Source organism: Aythya ferina (assembly GCF_964211825.1).
Source record: "Aythya ferina genome assembly, chromosome: 1".
NCBI classification, from domain to species: Eukaryota; Metazoa; Chordata; class Aves; order Anseriformes; family Anatidae; genus Aythya; species Aythya ferina.
The window spans coordinates 131,677,403-131,698,121 of NC_140296.1; the positions used below are offsets into that span (position 1 = coordinate 131,677,403).

General features: G+C 38.9%; 1 protein-coding gene across 3 annotated transcripts in view; it reads right to left on the reverse strand.

Annotated features, from left to right (window-relative positions):
- The window catches only part of ITPR2 (inositol 1,4,5-trisphosphate receptor type 2), a 269,872-nt gene that overhangs the window by 40,067 nt on the left and 209,086 nt on the right, over window positions 1-20,719 (reverse strand). For all 3 annotated transcript variants that reach the window (XM_084513429.1, XM_084513428.1, XM_084513430.1), the window contains 5 exons: window positions 10,858-10,965; window positions 8,145-8,337; window positions 5,170-5,295; window positions 2,194-2,369; window positions 701-865 (listed from right to left, as the gene is read on the reverse strand). In XM_084513429.1, coding sequence (XP_084369555.1) covers window positions 701-865; window positions 2,194-2,369; window positions 5,170-5,295; window positions 8,145-8,337; window positions 10,858-10,965 — 768 coding nt within the window. The remainder of the gene's footprint in view (window positions 1-700; window positions 866-2,193; window positions 2,370-5,169; window positions 5,296-8,144; window positions 8,338-10,857; window positions 10,966-20,719) is intronic.

The window sequence follows — 20,719 nt, forward strand, 5'->3', positions numbered from 1 at the left end:
TAGTCAGTCTACCTAAATGTTTCATGTTTTAGTAAAAGCAAAACAGTTAGAAAACAAGAGCAGTGAAACACCTTTTATTGCTATTCAGCATGAAGGGAGCAGTTAGCTGAGTTTAGCATAATTTTGTATGATTCATTTTCACTGCACCTGTATCATATTATAAAAAGGCATTCCATCTGGGTAATGGCAACAAAAGAAAATGGAAGTGGGATACATTAATAGTGATGAATCTTCCTGCTACACCAAAGGCATGCCATCTCTATTCCCTAAGTCACTCTTTTATTTATTAGGACTGCAACATGAACTGAGGAATGGGATCTTTTGGTATAGGGATGATGCACACACCAGTGGACAACTCCTGTCCCAGAGAGATTACAGTCTGAAGACACAACTGATACAAGATATAGGTTACAACATACACAGAATAAATGTATGATGGAGAGGGACAGAAGAAAGAACCAGACTGTGTGATGATTTTCTGAAAAGAAACGGGCAAACTTTCAGCTCTAAAACAGATAAAACAATTTCTAACAGAAATAGGTTCTAATGAAAACAGCAGCTCCTAAGGGGCAGCAACACAATGGCACGCTAAAAATACACATGATTTGGCTTGATTGTCAGGAAGAAATTGAAGACAGCTGCATGGGTAACGGTATTTTCTATTTTTGCAAAGTTTTCCCCTCCGCAAAAGCACACTTACCAGGAAACTGTAGAAGAATTCATGCACACAGAGGCCCAGCATGCAGACCAGGACATATGCTACATGATAGAGAAAAGCCATGTCCATGATGACTGCTCTGTAGCCACGAGTAAAAGTTCCACGGTTTCCAACAAAGCTCACCAGAAACACTATTTTGTTGCAAAGCTGTGGGGTGTAAACAAAGGCTAGGTTTACTCCATCAGAAAAAATCCTGTTCATCTTTGCTGTAGCATGCAAAAAATCTAGATAGGCTGCTTTGACTAAATGCTCAACTTTTAGATGGCTGAAGTTCAAATAAGATAAATCCATCTCCAAGGCATGCTGGGAGTGAGTCCATGAGAGTAACTGGAAGTATATCACCCCTCCAACCCTGCACTGTCTCACTGTGATATCTCTGATATATCTCCATAAATTAATGAGTAAGCAGGGTGAGATTAATGTCATAAGGCATTAAAAAACAACTGGAGAGTGAATTCCTAACAATTCTGAGTTCAGACCTGAGACCATGCAACAGCAGCTATGAATGCAACTACAAGGAGAACAATAGTAACACAATAGCATGTGTATGGGGGATGGGTGGGTGAGGGTGGGGGTGCCTACCATAAAGCAAAACAAAACAAAACAAAACGGCATTTTGGAAGTATGGTATTTAAGCAACGGCATCAGATTTGCCATTGTTCCTAAGCACGTGAAAAGCATGTTCCTACATGTGAAAAGCAGTGCCGAAGTACACATGAAGGAACTAACCCCATGTGTTTGGTAGTCCAGGTCAAGCAATAAGGACTCAATATGTTTCTTCTTTCAAAAATTTCACATGGACAAGCACTGCTTGCTTACCTTTACCTTTCACTATGTCCCTGGGTATTTTCAAGCATGCACAATTTTCATAGAATTGGTGGCAAACAGCCTAATAATTCGCTGCCTGGCATTAAGGTGAATTAGAGCTGTAGCAGTCAGGCAGAAATGTAAATAGATTACTTATGAGCATGACTTATATGAGTATGACTTATTTTATAAAGCTCAGTAAACATGCAAAAAAGAGACATGAATAAATTAAGAATCTGAGAAGGGCTGAGATAATTTTTAATTTTGAAAACTTTCCTCAAAAATATAGATTTAAGCTCACAGAACACCTTACAAATTTGTGTCAACTTTGCTGAGCATGTTGGTAGAGAAAATTATTCTTTTAACATGAGGAACTGTAAATTTGATTCCTTTTACTCAGCAGTATTTCTTTTAAATTTCATATTGTTTTTATTTTTAAAATATTTGCATATGAACAAAACCAAATCCCATTTTTTTTCAGCTTTTCAGTTTGCTGATACTGCTCTTTCAGGACGACTGGATTTTTTTTATATATATATATTTTTTTGCTCAACCCGTGAACCTGAAAAGGAAGTTCTTCGCATAGTTCTAACCAAGGGATTTTTTAATAGAAAACCCTTAATATCTCTGCTTCTGCTGAAAATTCTGCTTGCTTTTTAAGTACTTACATTAGCAGCACCAAGAAGTATCAAGGTAGGACCAAGCCCAATAGTATATATAGACCTGAGAATAACAGACACCAAAAAGGGTCGAATGCCAACAGGCTTGGAGATGAAAAACAGCATTGCTGTACAAAGTGCCACTGCAATCCAAAGGAGGACTGAAAACAACGGAGAAAGCGTGCCTGTATGGAGGAGAAAGGTAAAGTTGAGAGAGGCATCTTTGGACACTCTTTTTTTTTTTTTTTTTTTTTTTTTTAAACCAAGAAACAGATCCAAAAGATCAATTCCTTTGCCAATATAGCTAACAAAAAGCATGACTCATGCATCACAACTGCTGACCACAACTTGCCCTAATTGCAGCAAGAACTATTATTATCATAGTATTGTTGATTTGCACAGGTAATAATAAGAGCAGCTAATGAAATTTCCATTAAAATCCAAGGAGTGCTCAGAGATGAAACAGTTTACCCTTCTCCTGGAGCAAGCCACTAATCAGCTCCCTTCTACAGGGATCATTAGGACTCCTTCGGTCTAATTCCATGATTGCTCAGCTACAGAAATAGCTGACTCTTGGGGTAGCGCAGCAAGTGGCATGATGCTGCAGCGTCACATTTCCAATCTAAAGAGCACCAAAGCATCCTGCTTTTAGAAAAGTGGCTTTCTTCTGAAGGGCTGCAGGCATTCAGCGGGAGGTAGCCTCCGCCTCTGCACGAGAGCAAGACACTTGACGCAGTGGGAGGCAGCCACGGGGAGTTGGGCATGAGAAGGCAGCATCTGCATTGCCAGGAGCTGCTGAATAGCTGAGCCTTGCTCCTGGGGAAGTGGTGGGTCCCTGCTCTTGCTGAGCTCCCACAGGCATGTGAGCTGCTGCCTTCAGAGTCAGTCTGTGCAAGAAGCTGGCTCCAGGCTCTCCCCGAGTTCTGAGTAATGTCCCTGCTTTCCTTCTCTCCTCTGCTTAAAGCCCTGGAAACACACCATGCTGCTCTGATGTATAAAGCACATTCAGATCTCAGGGCACTGTCATACTCGTACACTGACTCCTATTGTTATCCGATGAACTGAAAGGTCAGTGACAAGGGAGAATGGAATAGAAAATTTAGCTAGGCTCACAATAGGAATAACATCTATCTGTTTGGCAAGAGATATACAGCTAAACAGCATCAGTGAGATTAGAAAACAATGAGGTGAAGCCCTGTTCTCAAAATTCAGATGGCATCCAAACTTTTCCAAAGTTTGGAAGTGTTTATACCCTTGGCAAGAAGTTCAAGGTCAGCTCTGCTGGGTAGTTTCTTTGCCAACAAGATCTGGAAACTTTTAATGGATCCTAAAAAACAGCTTCAAATTGGAGTTGAAAGGTAAGACCAAAGCACTCAGTGTTTCTTTAACAGATCATTTTTTCTTCTTCCCTACTGCAAGTCAAACAATTTCATATCATGTAACATGAGCAGATATGCATGAAGCAAAGAGACCTCATCTGGAGGGTAATTTCGCTTATGCTATATGATATAAGAACTGCAGAAATCTACTAAAAGGCAGCATTCTTGGGATGATTAGATCAGTCCAGGCACCTCAAACATGTGAGCATGGCTGGATTTACACAAGGTGAAGGGAAAAAATGTGAGACAAACTCCAGCTCTGAGATCAGTTTTTGGAGGCTGGAAGTAAGGAGTCTGCCTCATGACCATGCTAATCCCCTACGGCCACACTTATTGTTTATTGTTCAGCAGTCTCTTTTACTGCTACAGGCACTAGAAATTGGAATCCTGAAACACACTATCACTGAAATCACTGGATTACTGGGGCCACTTAAACTAATACTACATAAATCTGCAGTTCCAAGTATTAATACCTATTGACTGCAGACCAGAGGATTTCCGTGAGTATAGATTAACTAAAAATTTAGTAGCTTAAAAGGTTTATTTTTAACTCTTTGTTTATTCTTTCACCCTGCATAGGCTCTGACGTGTGTACCCTGAGCAGCTCTTCAGTTCACAAGCAGAAAAGCACTATGTACAAATGCTTCCTATTTCCACAGCAGAGCCCTGCAAACACAAGGCTACGGAGATGCCTGTGCTGTGACCTGCAGAGACCGCCCCACAGGGTGAAAGGGCAATGTGGTCTCCATACCAATATACTTTAATCTGCTGCTTTTCTGTTTAGCCAGCCAACAGGAATGTTTGATGGTGCCAATTCTGGTGTTTGTGAAAAGTACATGTATCTACTAGAAGCTGGACTGCTTCCACCAGCACTGTTCACATGCCATCAGACAGAGGTGACTTTCAGTCACATTACTGACTGGACTGGATAGAAATCAAAGACCCAGAGATGAATGGCTCTACTCCCATTACCAGTCTTCTTTATCCCAATTAAGCTTGTTTTCGATCCAAAGAGACCTCCTGCTAGTCTGCTGCATTTATTTAATGAAATTTATTATTCATTATATTTCCTACGACGTGATGAAACAGAGACAGAATCGCATATTTTTATATAACACATTTGTCCCCTGCAATAGTTGCTCTTCTACTCCAATAAAATAGTCAAAACCCCATGAGAAAGTTTTTATATCATTATATTCTACACATTTTAAGACTGCAAGTCATTCAAATTGGTCAGTTTTAAGGAATCTCAGTCCCTCTGCTGCAATGAACCCTTCTTCAGCTCAGCAGCTGTAACTGAACGTGTGCAATAGTACACTACCATATGGTAATAAAATATATTAAAAAAAAAAAAAAAAAGAATTAGCTAACTAATCTTCAGCTTGGATGCTATGTTCTGTCCATTTTACTTCACATTGCACAGGACATGTGATACACTGAAGATCAGCTACCACATCTCAGATAACACCTGGTGTCTACTCAGAAGACACTAAATGGTTGCTGTAGATACGCTGCATACCTGAAGATGCAGTTATACATAACTGTGTTACCTTAGAATGGAAAGCATCTAAAATTAAAAGGAAAAATGAAACCAAACTCAACTTGCCTTCATCTCCATCATCTCCAAAGGGATAAAACAGAGCAACTGCTAAATTGATGAATACAGCAAGGTTGAAGGAAATGCTCCCCCAGAGAGAGATGTGTCTAGAGAACCAAAACAGGGGTGGATTATCTAGAAAGGGGAGAAAAGCAGCAATCAGTGAAAAGTAAGCAGGCATTAACTCCATCAGTAATGGCCTCAAGGCCAAGTATTTAATGAAGAAAACTGATTTATACAAAATAAATATGCAGACCTTTAAAATTAACTAAGACAAATAACAAACATAGGTTTGCCATAAAACACAGTTTCAAGCAGTTTTTCATCCAAGGATCCCAATACGGTTTATTATACATGACAGTTGTGCCTCAGCTGAGGTTTTAGGATTGGATCTTGTGTGAAGTCTTCTCATCTGCCTCTGAAACTGTAGCCTCTGTGCAGGGAGACACAAAGTCAAACAAACAACTAGGTTTAAAGGCACACTGCATGAGAGGCAAACAGAAGACCCAGAGCAGGTCATCCAGGTGACCCATTTGGACCAAAAATGCTGATGATATTATTCAAAGAAAATGGAATACGCAAGGCTTCAGAACTACAGCATTTTCCCCACCTCTATCCAACTAAAAACATCTCAATCTGTTTTTAGAGAACAGATAAAATTCAGTCTGACCGGGTTTGGTTCTGCAAAAGCTAACTATTTCCTGTATGATCCTCAGACATCCAAAATTAACTGCTGAACAACAGCTCTGTGCTGTTATAATTACTCCAGGCTGTAAAAGGACTCCAGTTAAGCCAGGACCTCCATATATGAAGTGCTGTATAAAGACACAGAAGCAGTCTATATCCCAAAGAACTTATAACCTAGTTAGAAATGACTAAAAAGGGAAGTAGGGCAAAACAGGGTTAAGATTTTGTGTCCAGAGTCACGTAATTGATTCAGCAAAAAGCCTAGGAACATCATCAGAGGGTACTAAGACCCAGGCAAGCACTTCATATATGCGACTGTACTATCAGATGTTTAAATGAACATTTAAAACAAGCCTCTATGTGTAATGGTGTGAGAAACCCCCCAGCCAGAAAAGTTTAGCTATTTGAAGATGATGCATTCCTATTAATTAGATTTTAAAGTACTGAGAGTCTTCTGCAAGCCTTAAGAGCATGTTCTTGACTTGCCTGTACCCAGCTAATTTTTAATATAGACTCATTCAACTGAATATGACTGTCTCAGGATTTAGTCTAAATAAACTTTAATTGTGATTAGGTGACTATTCAGATTTCATTGTGATAATCTCATGCTGTTGACTGCTGGGATTTAAGCACTTGGAGCCACTGCAAATGACATCTGTCAATTTAAGCAATACAGACTGCATGCTAACAGACACTTGGCTAAAGAATGAACCAAGCCTAAACTTACATTATCTTTTCAAAGAAAAATCATGGAGACTTATGGACCATTCCACTGATGAAAGAAATTGGGGAATTTCTGTTCTGAATAAAAATAAACCAATTTTCCTTGCTTACAGCATTAGGCAGGTCTGGTCTATGTAAGTGTAGGGTTGGGCTGTTTTATGTGTGTTTCTTAAGCAAGAAAAACAGATATGCTTTTGTTAATAGAGTAATTTTTCTACAATATAGTGACTTTTATTCCCAAATAGACTGTGCAGTTAGGGAGTTAGTCTGAAATCATTTATTTTACAACTTCTACTCTGGTCAGTTTGTCAGTACAGACAAGTTTTTCACAGTGCCACCAAGGAAAGTGGACCTGAGCCAACAGGATTCATACTGAAAATTTACAACTGCCTCTGAAAATTGCCCAGGAATTGACATTTAAAAACCCATCCAACATTCCTGTTTCCATAACATTACGGATGCTGCACTAAACCATATTGCTTTAACTATCCAAACTCCCTGCTGATCTGACCATAGATCCTATTCTTCACTTCCTTCCTAATCAATTGCATAATGCTGCTGTGAGCTGTTAAACAGCTGATGTCTGCCATCCCAGCAGTATCTGCATTTTAGCAGTGAACAAAATGATACACTCTCATGTATTTTTATATACATACATATATAATATACACGTCTTCTTTATCTCTCAAGGATACTGTAGATGCTTAATTAGTTCATAGCCTTGATTCTCTGCTCCAAATGCAAAGGGCACAGTTGATAGTTGCTAAGCTGGCAGGAGCTTACCATCCCCAGGACATGAGCAGCAGTGGCAGCCCCATTCCTGGTGAGGCCAGCAACCGTAATGCCCACCAGTGAACTGAACAAGAAATTCACAGTACCTGGCTTAGTTTCCCTGCACCTCCTGTTCAGGTCCCTGCTTTGATCTCTCTCCCATGATCTCAACTGTGCCTGCCAGATCTGCAAGTTGCAAGTAGCTTAAGAAAGTACACATGCCTCTCCCACTACCACAGGACATATACCAGAATGGGCTCACAGATGGGGATGTACTGCAGCCTAGTCAAGCAAGGCTGATGTGAACTGGCAAAGGGAACAGACTCCATGGGAGTCATGCAGATTTAAAGCAGCTGAGGTTCTGGTGAGAGACATTTTTAAGTGACTGACATTTACAATTTTTTAATAGTCTTTTAGGAATCTGCAAACCTCAAATATGCAGCTACACATGTTTTTGTTAAATATTAGGGGTCTTGGCTTAATTAGGTGCAACCCTATTGAGTTTAGTGGAGCTACACCCAGTTCATCCATCTCTCAATTTAGCTTTTGGAGTCCAGAACATCATCTTGAACACATTATTTATATTAGTAACTACTCCATATTATGCCTCTTCTATGGTGGCATGCAAGTGTCTCAGATGACCTACACTATGCTGACCCTACACACAGAAGTCCTGAGCAGTTTTGCTTGTTGCAATATCAGAGTGAACAGTGAAAAGTGTTTCATTAAAACTGAAAATATTTGAAGGCTTAAAAGCAAGGTTTTAGCATGATTAAGCTATTTTTTGAATTTGTTATACTTACTCCTAATTTTCTTTTGCCATTTCATCTCGTTGTACAGATCCTCTGTCTGTTGGAAGAAGTCATTGACTTTGCTTCCTTGTTCATCTCTCTCTGTTGTATTGAACACCCGACTTTTGGACTCCCGTGTAAGGAATTCACAAATATTAGGGACAGGAAAGACAATCTGTTCCATTGTTCTATCATGACGAACAATCTATAAATAAAATGCACATTATTTTTTTTTCAAGATCAGTGACTTTCCAACCATTTTGTTATATCTGTTCTTGCTCACAGCTCCTTTATTATTTATAAATTAATGCATAAATTATTGGAATGTTACAAAGAAACTGAACCAATTAATCCTAAAACATAAAGTGAAACCACAGTTCTATCTCCAAAAGCCTGCATGAAAATAAAGTGGCAAAAATATGGCTCAACTGAAACCTAGGTCCAAACTTACCCCAAATATAAAAAAAAAGTTCCAATTCAGAATGCTTCAATTTTGCAATGGATTGAAATGAGTCTCTGCCACTAAACAGCGCTGAAGCTCAGGGGCTTTCTGATTGATTATAGAATTCTTTCCTCACCTTGAATTTATTTCTATGATGACAGAAGTTGTGAAGGTGAACATGCAAAAATAGCACCCTGTTACTCAGATAGAACCCATATCTTATCTGTCTTTCTCTGCTTACTTGGCAAAAAAACCAAGGTTTTACATTGTTTATATTTCAGAGCCTACTGAGTTACTGCTAAGCGAGATAGATTTTACTCCATCTCACTACACTGTCATCAAAATTGCTTTCTCATTCTGATCATGGAGTCTGCATTATTAATAATGGAGAAATGGGTAGAAAACTCATTTTTACTCCTAAACACATGTTCCTGTACAGGCAGCAGTAGAGAAAAACAAACAAACAAACAAACAAAAACCAAACAACCACAGACTATTTGACTTTCAAATAAAACAAATGAGATACCCCAATATCAGGGAGCTATATCTAAAATGCTGAACAGGTCTAAAATTGCTTTCAGTAAAACAACAGCAAACATTCATTTGATTTAGGAGCAAAGCTGGGATGAGTTTCACTTTTCCAGTCACAGTCCTGCATTTAAGAACCTTCCTTTCTCTCCTATAATTCATATTAATTATGTGAACATACTAAAAATCAAACCCATCTTAAGTCATTTTTACATATAACATATTCAAGCACATTTGCATTAGAAATGAAGGATAATTACACGTCTGCCCAAGGACATGTGCATTATGTGAAATTGAACAGGCTATTTTGAAGCATCTTAAGTAAGCAGTTGCTTCTCAAGCCAGCAGATGTGCAATGGGACTATGTGGCAAGTGAAGGACCCTGACAGAACATCAGTTCAGTCAAGGACTCAAATGAAGAGGTATGCTGCATGTGCTGCTCTGCAGAATGGTATTCAAAAAGCCTCCCAGACAACAGAGGCCCATAAAATGGACCCCACTATATCTGCTGAAGAAACAGGCTTTGTTGGATTTAACAGTCATGACATTGCAGGAGGTTTTAGAAACTACTCTTGGAACAAGCTGTTGGCCATGTAGAAGCAGACCACAGTGCTTGTTTTGATACCTAAATTTGCAGTCTACTCAGACAACTTACTCAGCTGATACTTGCTAAGAAATAACTTAAGAGCATCCATAGTGTTAAAATATGTTAAAAGGAGCACTTAGCTGCTGTCTGGAAACCACAACAGCCATGGAGCTTCCATCTGTCTTGTGGTGATACAATGTGAGCATTATCAGGCAAAAAAGGATGTTAGCTAGCACAGAGAAGGACCCCAGCAGCAGCCTGAATTGACAGCAGCCAGGACAAAATGGACTTGAGGTGCTCACATCAGACCACTACCTGTACATGTAAGCTCAGGTCCAAACTAGACGGAGCCTGGGAGTCCACTGAAGCTAAAATTATTGGCTCAGATTCAGGCTGGTCCTGTGTGAAAACACACTGTACAGTTTTCATATTCAGCCAATTTTGGACTTGATAAAGCATGTCCAAGAGATATGTCACTTCTTCCTTCAGTCCATGGAAGCAGACATCTTTGTACCAGAGACATTTTTCTCTTTATGAAGGCACTAAGGGCTAGAGATCCTTCAATGCCCAACTCACATCTTGATGCCTATAACCCCATGAAACCTGTAAGAACACAGGAACTGGTACAAGAGTTGAGAACCTAAATACCTCTGTGGTTCTTGATCTAAATCCAATCCATGGCAGCGGTAAAGCTTAAAATAGAGAAAAGAACAAATGAACAGGCTAAGCCTTGCTCTTTCAAACAATAACCATACTGAATGTCTACATCACTTCAAAACCTCTTTGTACTGCAGCCAAACTTTTAATTTGATCAGTAAGCATCACTGGTTTTGAAACTCATGATTATTTATTTGAGTGATGCACCACACAAGATTACTCTTGACTTCATGACAAGTCAAGAGTACTATCCACAGTCATTATTTCCCTAACAAAACATGGTTGATAACACAAAAGAAAGCTACTGTAAAATGATTATTTGGAGCCACTTTTAACATAGGTGCATTACTTTTTCTCCAACAGCCAAAATCATATCACTCAACTTTCTCTTCTCATAAATAATCTACACATTTGAATAAGCTTTGCTGTTCCGAAGTCTAAAAAGAGGTGATATGCCCTGCACAAAATGCAAACTTGTCTCATACTCAATCTTCTAGTGAGCAATTCTTTACCTCTATCTGTGCCGTATGATTGGCATAATGGCTCAAGGCTTCATCTCCTTCATCTGGATCTGACCCTGGCTTCAGCATCTGTTGCAATGTTTTATTGTGACGAGCCAACTAGAAAGAGAAAAAAAAATCGGATTTATATCCTGCTGCTTTGTTTTCAGCTTTATCATCTCCACTTAACTAACACAAATCCTCTCCTCTTCCCCCCCCCATATACTTACATGCTGAACCCAGTGGGGCTCCTTCCACAGATAACAACAAAAACGTAATTACTTGAGAACAATAGGAATAATTTAGTCTTAAAAAGTCAGCAGCAAGTCTTTGGCTGAGATTTATGGATGGCAGCTTAGCCGGCAGCCTGGATGGTATTTGGACGTTTTTTGACAGATACCAAAAAATTAGACTGAATGCTTCTTTTCACTTGAGTTTTGACATAAAATTTGCATACTTCTGATAGTAATTACACTTACAATTAAATTTACTCTATGATTTCAAGTGGCTAAACTGTTCTTCACCATGTTGTAACATGGAATTTCAGGGCTGCCAAGATAACACAGGTAACTATTTCAGAAGCAGCTGGACTACAATGGCAGGTAAATATATTTTTAGTGTACAGATTACATACACAGCATGTGTGTGCATGCACATAAATACTAACTCCTCCTACAAACTTATACTAATTATATGCTTTGCATGATTCATAAAATCACAGAATCACAGAATCACAGAATTTCTAGGTTGGAAGAGACCTCAAGATCATCGAGTCCAACCTCTGACCTAACACTAACAGTCCCCACTAAACCATTTCCCTAAGCTAAAATGCATCAGATCTTGTTGAATTGTAAATATTTAAAATGCTTGATAACTTCACAAAGGTTAATACTGATAGTGTCAGCAAATGCATTCATGATTTCGCTTAGGTCAATGAAAACCAAAAGACTTGATTAGAAAGGCATAAAGAAATGCTACTAAACATGTAGTTTTCCCTACATAATAGAGAGTGGTTTTCATCCAAAAACTCTGAGGTGTTTCATCCAGGAAGGTGATACCAGTTTTGCAATTTTAAGGTGGGGGAAACTGAGGCATAGAAAGGACAGGCTATCTTACAGTCACTATCCAGGTCTTAACCATTACACAGACATTACCACAACAGGCTAGAAACAAACAATTACAAATGACTGCAGGAACCAGATTTTTAACTGCTGAACACCACAAGGGGGTTAGAGTTGTACTAAGTGAAACAAAGCAGCATGTTGAGGAGTTATAAATTAATTACAAATCTACAAAAAGAGTCTCAGGGATTAAGTCTAAAAGTAAAAATTGATCTAAACAGAAATTTAGTAATTTAACCAGAAAGTGATCACACTCATTCCTAAGCCATTTGCAAGTCTCGCCATACCTTTTTTTATCTAAGAATGGTGGAAGAGTGGTACATATGCAATTTATTCTGTTTATCAAAGTTCCCCAGAATCTACAAAATACATTTTCTTTTAGCTCTTTATACAAACTTATTAATCAAAGAAGAATATTAAATGAAATATCTAAAACCAAAAGAATATTCAGGATAAATAGTCAGAAAGAATAAATGTATTTTACTTTTATTTTACTTTACAATTACTCATGGACAGAAGTCTGCTTGGCCTTCAGAGTAGAGCACTGAGCCATTGTGGCAGAATATCAGCCTTTTAAAAACAGTCACAAGTTGATACTTCAGGACACATGCAAAAATCATAGGGCGGACAACTGCAGAACAACATTCTTTCCATCACTAATAGATACCTGCTTTCAATACTTACTTTTTGCTTTATCTAGTAAATATATTGATAGTCTCATTACATGTATTTATGCCTTATGCATCTTCCACTCATTTTTAAGGCTAAAAGATCCTTAAGTCTGACTAGTTCTCCTTCACACGAGGCATATAACCTGAAAAAGTCAGCAGTCTTTGTACGTCTACAACATCTACTTAAAAGGACAACTTGAATCAGGCATTTTGCATCCCCCTCAATACATACAGTAGCATCACAGAGAAACACGATGAGCTTGTGAAAACAAGGTAATTATTGTTTAAAAACTGCCTTCAAATAGTGTTACTATTTTTTCCCTTCAGCTTTATTGAATGTCCCCCTGCTTCTGTACTTAAGAAAGGGCAAGCAAGAGCACCCAATTCACCTTCTTTGTATCATTCATCGTTCTGTACACCAATGTCATGTCCTCTGTTACCTGTCTCTTCTTTAAACTAAAAAAAAAAATTCCTATCTTTTCCATCCTTTCTCAAATAGAAGACTTTCTGTGACTCAATTACTTTCCTTGTCCATCTCTAAATGGCCTTTACTTTGGCTGTATCTCTTCTTTAAGACACAAAGAAAAGAACTGACTAGATAGAATGCAATCACACCCTGCCTGGAGTGAAGAATTAGCATAACCAAAAGCAAATATAGTCCTTTATTTATTTAAATATTTCTTTATTATATTATGTAACACAGAAGACATTTGCCTGTATGTTGGCTCTTTGTCTCCAATGTTAACCATTAAGATTCTGAGTCTTCTAATAAATGACAAGTCAAGGATATACGGACAGTTCTTCTCATTTCTCATTCTCATCTTAAATTGATGCCAATTTGGAGAAAGGGACTTAAATAGATTTTGGAATTTTCATTAGTACTACAAAAAACTTAATTTATAAATATACTGTAATTTGTATACAGAATTGGAAATACCATTTATAAGACATAAAATCTCGAGATATTGATTCCTGATATGATTTTAACTGTCCATAACTAGTATTATAAAAGCATGTCTCAATAAATGTCAGTAATGAAAGTTCCCTTACCACATGTGTTAAAAGGGAAAATCGTCCCAGTTCTCTTTGGCCATAATGGAACTGATGAGTATAGTATGTTAATTTAACAGATTGCTGGTGATTTGAGACAGTATCAATACAATGCATATTTCACTATCAGATTTCACGTGAACAGCAGCCACATACATTAAAACCATGTGCATTCAGTGAGATTCATTACACTTTATTAGACTGTGCTTTTAGGCAGTTACTATCTTGTGGTGATGTGTGTAGAGTCTAGCATCATTTAGCCAGGGCTTACCAACACTAGCATTAGATAAACTGATCTGAGGAATAGGCCAGGAACTCCTGTTCTGAAGACACATCGGAAACAACCAGGAATTGCTGATCAAGCTGGAGGAGATACAGCAGATATCAGAAGTGAAACCCATCTGAAGTTGTCAACAGTAGTGCTACACCGAAAGTGCTCATAACATCATTTCTTTCTGCTTCCCACCTCTTCGTATCCACTGACTTTTTGTAGTCTAGACCTTCAGACAGTAATCTCAGGGCAAAGGGTATATCTCTATTTTCTCCTTGTATTACAGTTTTTATGTGAGATGGATTCCTCATTGCCACAGTAATAAGTACTGTTAATATTTCTGTATTGTCAAAGCTGTATCAGTGAAAGAATGGTGTGGATTGCTCAGATATGAAGCAGAGGACCACAGTAAGACATAGAACAGCTTTATAAATGCCATGTTATTTGGCAACAACAACATTTTCTGAAGCTTTGCTTTCATGATCCTTCCTTCATCCTGTAATTAACTCAAGGGCACACACGGACAAATAGGACTATGTCGACAGACTTCCTGACCAGTGCAGTGCCTTTTCTGAGATCAAAGACACAGCAGTGAAAATAGCAATATAGCAACAAACCGTAACTTATAATATGGAAAGCTTATCCAAGCTGGTAATACACTCTAGGTGACAGTCTGTGACTGGCATGTAAAGGCTGTGCAAGCTCTGACTGACACTTGTACACATTTAACTCCTGTGATGTAGTTGTGTTGCTTCTGTAGTGCTGCACAAATCTTTTGGGGCAGCTGAAGGGCAAGACACTAGATGGACATGGACTATAGTGACTAAGAAAAACAACAGCCCTGTTCACATGTGTAAAACAAAGCTAAAAAATATGCAGAGAGCATAACTGATACAGAAAACAGTCTTCACTAGAGCCTGAATTTGCAGACAGCCCCCAAAAAATCACCTCTGAGAACTCTCTCAGTCAGTCATTCACTCATCCATCAACCATACCAGTGATATTTTAAATGTCAACACTGTACTTTACTACTCACAACGGCATGTAAGGAAGAGGAAGCAATAACATCTAATGGAGCAGTGATTTCCAAAGAGGGGAAGTGTAAGGCAATAGTTATATGAATAAAGATCATTTGGCTTTCAGTCAGTTCCCCAGGAAGGACTGTTGTTCATCTTAAAAGACTTTTGCTTCAAAAATTTGGAAAATACTGTAATAAACATCACTACAAAATGTGAAAGATTTAGGACAGACCAAGAACACTGATGTCATTAATAAAGAAACACTAGAGAAAAATGACAGAATTACAAGTAATACTCAGTCTGAATTCCTTACACAAAATGATTATAAAATCAGATCTGCTGGTCATTTGGGATTCCATATATGATCAGTAGCGTGGAAAAACACAGCAGACACATTTTATGCAATTAATAATATATGGCTTTCCTGCAGGCTTTTTGTCTTAAGGTCAAAATTTCCTTCAACATAAATGCAATTATTTTAATTTTCTCAAAGAAAGAGTGATTTAAATCTGTGAACATTCATGTCATCAGCCTCTCCCTGTAAGGGGTTTCCTCTATAGCATGGTCTGCATTGGAAGGTGACCCAGTACACACATGGGACAGTTGTCAAAACCCCTGCTGATTTTACTAGGCTTTGCTTCAGGCCCAAAAAAGGACAGGAGTCCTATAAATATGAGCTAGAAACAGCAGGCAGAAGACCCTGGAAATCTGAAAGATGTATTTCTAGTCATTCAACTCTCCAGCAATTAGAGACTATCAAACCTGGGGAATAAAGATGATTTTTTATGATTAGAACAGCACTAAGGGATTTAAATGGGTGAAGCTTAGTGTCTTGTAACCAAGTATGGCTTTCATGGAAGAGTCAGTTCACTGGCAAAGTGCCAAATGTGTTAAATTGATTTTCTAGAAAAGGCCAAAGAAGTATTACTATAAGTTCTGGACAACTGACTGAAAAATACAAATAAAGGCACAAATAGTCTCTGTGCCATGAAACACTTTAAAGTATTCCTATTGAGAAATATTATAAAAATATATATATAAATAGAGAAAAAACATCTTTCACCCCTGTATACATTATGCTTGTCACCATTTCTCTCGAGTTTCTTCTCGTACTTATAAGGCAGCAATACAATCTACTATCTGATGGAGAGGTTCCTGGCACACAAGCAGGCCTGGCAGGGGCAGGGCAGCAGCTGGGGAGTGTGCTGGCTGCTGGGGCTCACTGCGGTGAGGGGACTGGACAGATGTGCAACCTGAAAGCACTGCACAGTGCCCTCTCTGCCTTTACCCCAAGCACCTGCTTCAGCTCACTGGCAGCCTTTTGGTGTGCCAGTCAGCCCTGTCTAGCGTGACAGGGCATGGTGAGGTCTCTAGACAATCCTCGAAGTTCATGACCCGTGGACCTTGTGGAAAGTGAGGCAAGAGCTATTTGTACAGACCTGATGTGCAATGCATGAGATCTGATAGATTTGTCATAAATTATCTTCATACCTACTCAGTAACGAGATGTACCGTACTGTAGTTAGCCAGCCCAAAGGCCACTGGTCTTCCACCAGGGAGAAAAGAGACAGAATCTAACATGCAGCAAGAGCAGCACCTGTTCAGATTACTTTCACCTTGCTGTGCAAACAGACTTATGCAGCTGGGACTCATTTACAGCTGCAATCCCTTCATTTTTCCCCTTCAGTCCCTTGGCTCCCAGAGCCAGGCAATGTGAGATCTGGCACCACCAAAACCCCTCACAAGGGGAAACCCCAGCCATCTCACGAAGCATTTCATTTTCTGCTTAGGCTCTCTAGGATAAAAAAGCTACTGGGAGACTGACAAGAAAAACCCCAAGGACTGAGAAACAACAGCAAAGAGAGAGTGAAGGGAGAAGCAAACGGGATGGGTGAGACACACAAGAGGACAGGAGACAGAAAGTGAGATACTCTTCCTCTGAGCACCAGTGTCTTACCACACTCCAGCTCCCTGCCCAGGGTGAATGAAAACACTCATATTCCATTGGTAAACAAGGAGAGAAAGAGAAAGCAAAGAAAAAGGAAATGTCATCCTAACCATAGCTGAGCAGAAGTTTTTATTCCAGTTGGCTGTACTAACAGTAATAACAACTTCTCAACTCCCCATGTTCCAATCAAAATTGAATGGTGCTTCCTGCAATACATAGGGTACCTTCCTTTCCAGAAGTCATTACAGTTTTATAGAGCGGCACCTTTGCACTCTACCACAAAGCAATCTGTTAACAAACATTAGGAACAGCAGGGATGGAGCAATGGGAGACTCTCAAATCAAGTATTCATTGATTTCATTTAGATGATTATACTGTACAGAGCAACCAAAAGGATTTAGAGCTAATATTCCCCTGATGGCCTGTGGTACAAGAGCAAGGCCCTGAGTGGTCCAGACTCTATGGATTCTGTTCCTGGGTCTTCTGTGGCCTCATGTAACTGCTGAGACGTCACCTCTAGTCCCTGCCTCCACGTGGTATGTGATTCAAATTGTGGATCTACCTTCCAGGGTATGGAGAAATAAAACACCTTGACATTATCACATAGGAGAAGCCATCACAGTTAAATGATCTCTATCACTATTATGTTTGCAGTCCCCATAGTCATTTTATTACTACTTCTGGTGTGGTTTTGCAGTTCTTTTATCCCCAGTGAAAGGCAGCAGAAGACAAAATGACTTGCTAATATTTCAACTAGCTTTACTTCCATTTGTCTTCTTCATTATTTCTTTCATGGGCAAAGCTTACTTGCAAAAAAAAAAGTACTACGCATATGGATAAAGTTCAGGTCTGCTGATAAAATATGTGCTGAAACAAAACAAAATTTAGCTCAAGGGGATGGGTGTGAAACACTTCTTCAAGGTACATGTAAACTGTCACGAGCAGCAGTGCCTAAATGAGCCAAACTGGCTCAATGCATACATCAATCACATCTGGTTTTTGGTATACAGTAGCCATACTGAACATAGGATGTGGACAACAGTATGCAATAGAGTGTTCCAACATGAGGAGTATAGGAAAGAAGGACATAACTAGATAATGGAAGTGTCAGACATGATTATGGGAAGATAACAAGACAGTTCAAAAAAGGAAAAGGAAGAAAAAGCAGAAATACTAGAGCTAGTCTTCTTAATGGTATAATAAGAAACAACATCCCAATTACATATAACTTCTATGAAAAGCAGATAAAACATTGCACCTAAAATAAGACTTTATTAACACGCTTATCAACATGTTACACACCCAGACTGACAACAACCAAGAACAGCAACAGATCAGCAAGCATATGGATACCAAATCCACAAAGCAAGAAAACTGTTCACCGCTAAAAGACACCAACACTTTACACACATACAAAATATAAACATAAGCTTGAGATAAGAGAGCTGTGAACGGCATACCCTTTCCAGGAACTCTCCAAATCCTTTTATCGTCAAGCACTTTACTTCCTAGGTTTCTCTTCTTATTCAGAACAGATACTCTCTGCAAAATATCTGTCTATTGCTACCTATCGTGGATCGTAAAGAAAGGGAAGGCTAGCTATCCATACAAGCAAAATGAGAAACTGATCATGATCCTTATTTTGGGGGCAATGTGGCAAGGGAAACAACAGTCTTAAGTCTTTAAGCCTTAGGTATGACCATATTTTCTTGTTTAAGCCATAAGAGTAGAATTTGACTGCCACTCAACCTCTCTTCCTCTGGCACCAGGCATAGAGAATAAAGCAACTCAAGCACTGATACTTCCAGAATGGGCTCACACACCTCTCCAGGGTCTAACCAAACTACATGGAAAACAGCTCTGCCTTTCACTTGAAGTGTGAGATTTGCATAATCTCCAGCTCTCTCCTCATATTTCCCACCCTTAAGCTTCATCTCATGTGTTTACACTATAGTGCCATGTTGTCTTTTGCACGTTGTGAGCAACCAACCTGGATGCAGCTCACCAGCCCTATCTATCAAACCCATCAGCTCTACAATACATTCCTAGGTTCTGGTAGAGCACCTCTGTAGTTGTACGGGCTTGGATAAGCCATCTACCAATCTTCAAAGCAGCTTGTTAAGAGGTGTTAAGTCCTTAGTCAGCCTTCATGATTAAAACATTTGAGATCCAGCCATTAATGTGGCCATCGTACTTGTTATAGCAATAGTGAGGTGATAAGTTTGTTCAGACAATCTTGTTAGTATCCCACATCTTTGACAGGTATTTCTGTAACACACAAAAAAAATATAACTTGGTCATTCAGAGTCAAAACCATATCAGACTAACATAGTATGTAAGCAGCTGAAGCTGCAAACTCTCAAAAGGCATGCATTTCCTAATCTCTGCAGAGGTCTGATGCATATACTTTGTGGGGTATGAAACAGGACAGTTGCCAACTGTGGAGACAGACAGGGAATGAGAGGTGTCTCCCTTCATATAATTACAGTGGTGAGATTTCCCAGCTTCTTCAATCATGCTGTTGAACACTTGCTAACCCTCCAACAATTAACACAGAAAAATGTCTTTAAAAATAATTTAGGGGCATAGAAATAAAGAGAAGAGAAATTAAAACAGTGAGTTGTTCTTTCTAACTTTGTATTATGGCTATGTCCTCGGTAGAGCAGTTTCACCTGGTACCTGTAAAGCAACAGTTCATGGTGGGAAAAAAAAAAAAGTGAAAAAATTACAACTCTGTCCTCATCAAACATTCACAAATAATGCAGCTTTACCCAAACAGCTAGCAGCTAAATGGTGCTCTGCAGGCAAACTCACAGAAAGAAAAGACTGGAAAGTCAAAGTTCATTTAAGGCTGCCACAGACCATTCATAAAACAAATTCTGAAAATCGTTGCCAATACATAACAGCAGAGAAACTGTTTTCTTTACCGAGATGGATACTTTTGATCATTAACTCTTAAAGCTGCCATCTAAGAAGTGCAAAGTGGACCTCATTTTTATTTTTCTGTGCTCGTTAAGTAAGTTTAAATGAAGAGAAAGGCAACTGAGGTACATCTGCCTGTTTTCAGATTACAAATTCAGATCTTGTCTATTCTAGAAAACTCTATGATGACTGAGATACCTAATTAAATTATGACATCAGAGGAGATGAGAATTAAAACTGAGCAACTGTGAGGAACAGACATATTTTGACATTCTGATTAATGCTCTTTATTTTTGTTAACCTGTAATTACTTCAATGACTACCGAACAATTGAGAAGGCTAAAAGAGTATGTCTTTGTTAGAGAAGACATCCCCCCCTGTTTTTAATTAAGGTGTAGGATTTCACCATGCAGATATCTGAGGCCTATTAGAACTGCTCTGATAATATTAAATAAGACCAGACTTCACTTTCATGGTATTTCCAAGGCTACCCTCACTTCCCTTCAAAACAAACAAAGCAAGTTCCTCCTAGCTCAGAGTAAAATACCTTGGTTGTACTTTATATATAAGAAAAAGAGCACTTCGGTTCATCTGAAGGTCACCTTTAATGGAAAAGCCTGTTCTGCCAGAGCAAGCCTTCAACCTACAGTAGACTATTACAATTCAACACTTTGTGTAATACAGCTTTCTTAACAAAGGGTGTTTGCAGCAATCTGAACAAAGTGGCTACATTACATACATTTCTGAGCAGACAATTTTGCAGCTGAGGGCAACTGAAAGTGTAGTCTAATTTGAAAAGTGACTTGGTAAAGATGGCACTGTGTGGCTCCACATGTATTGTCTCTCACTGGCTTCTGGATCGAACTTACTGC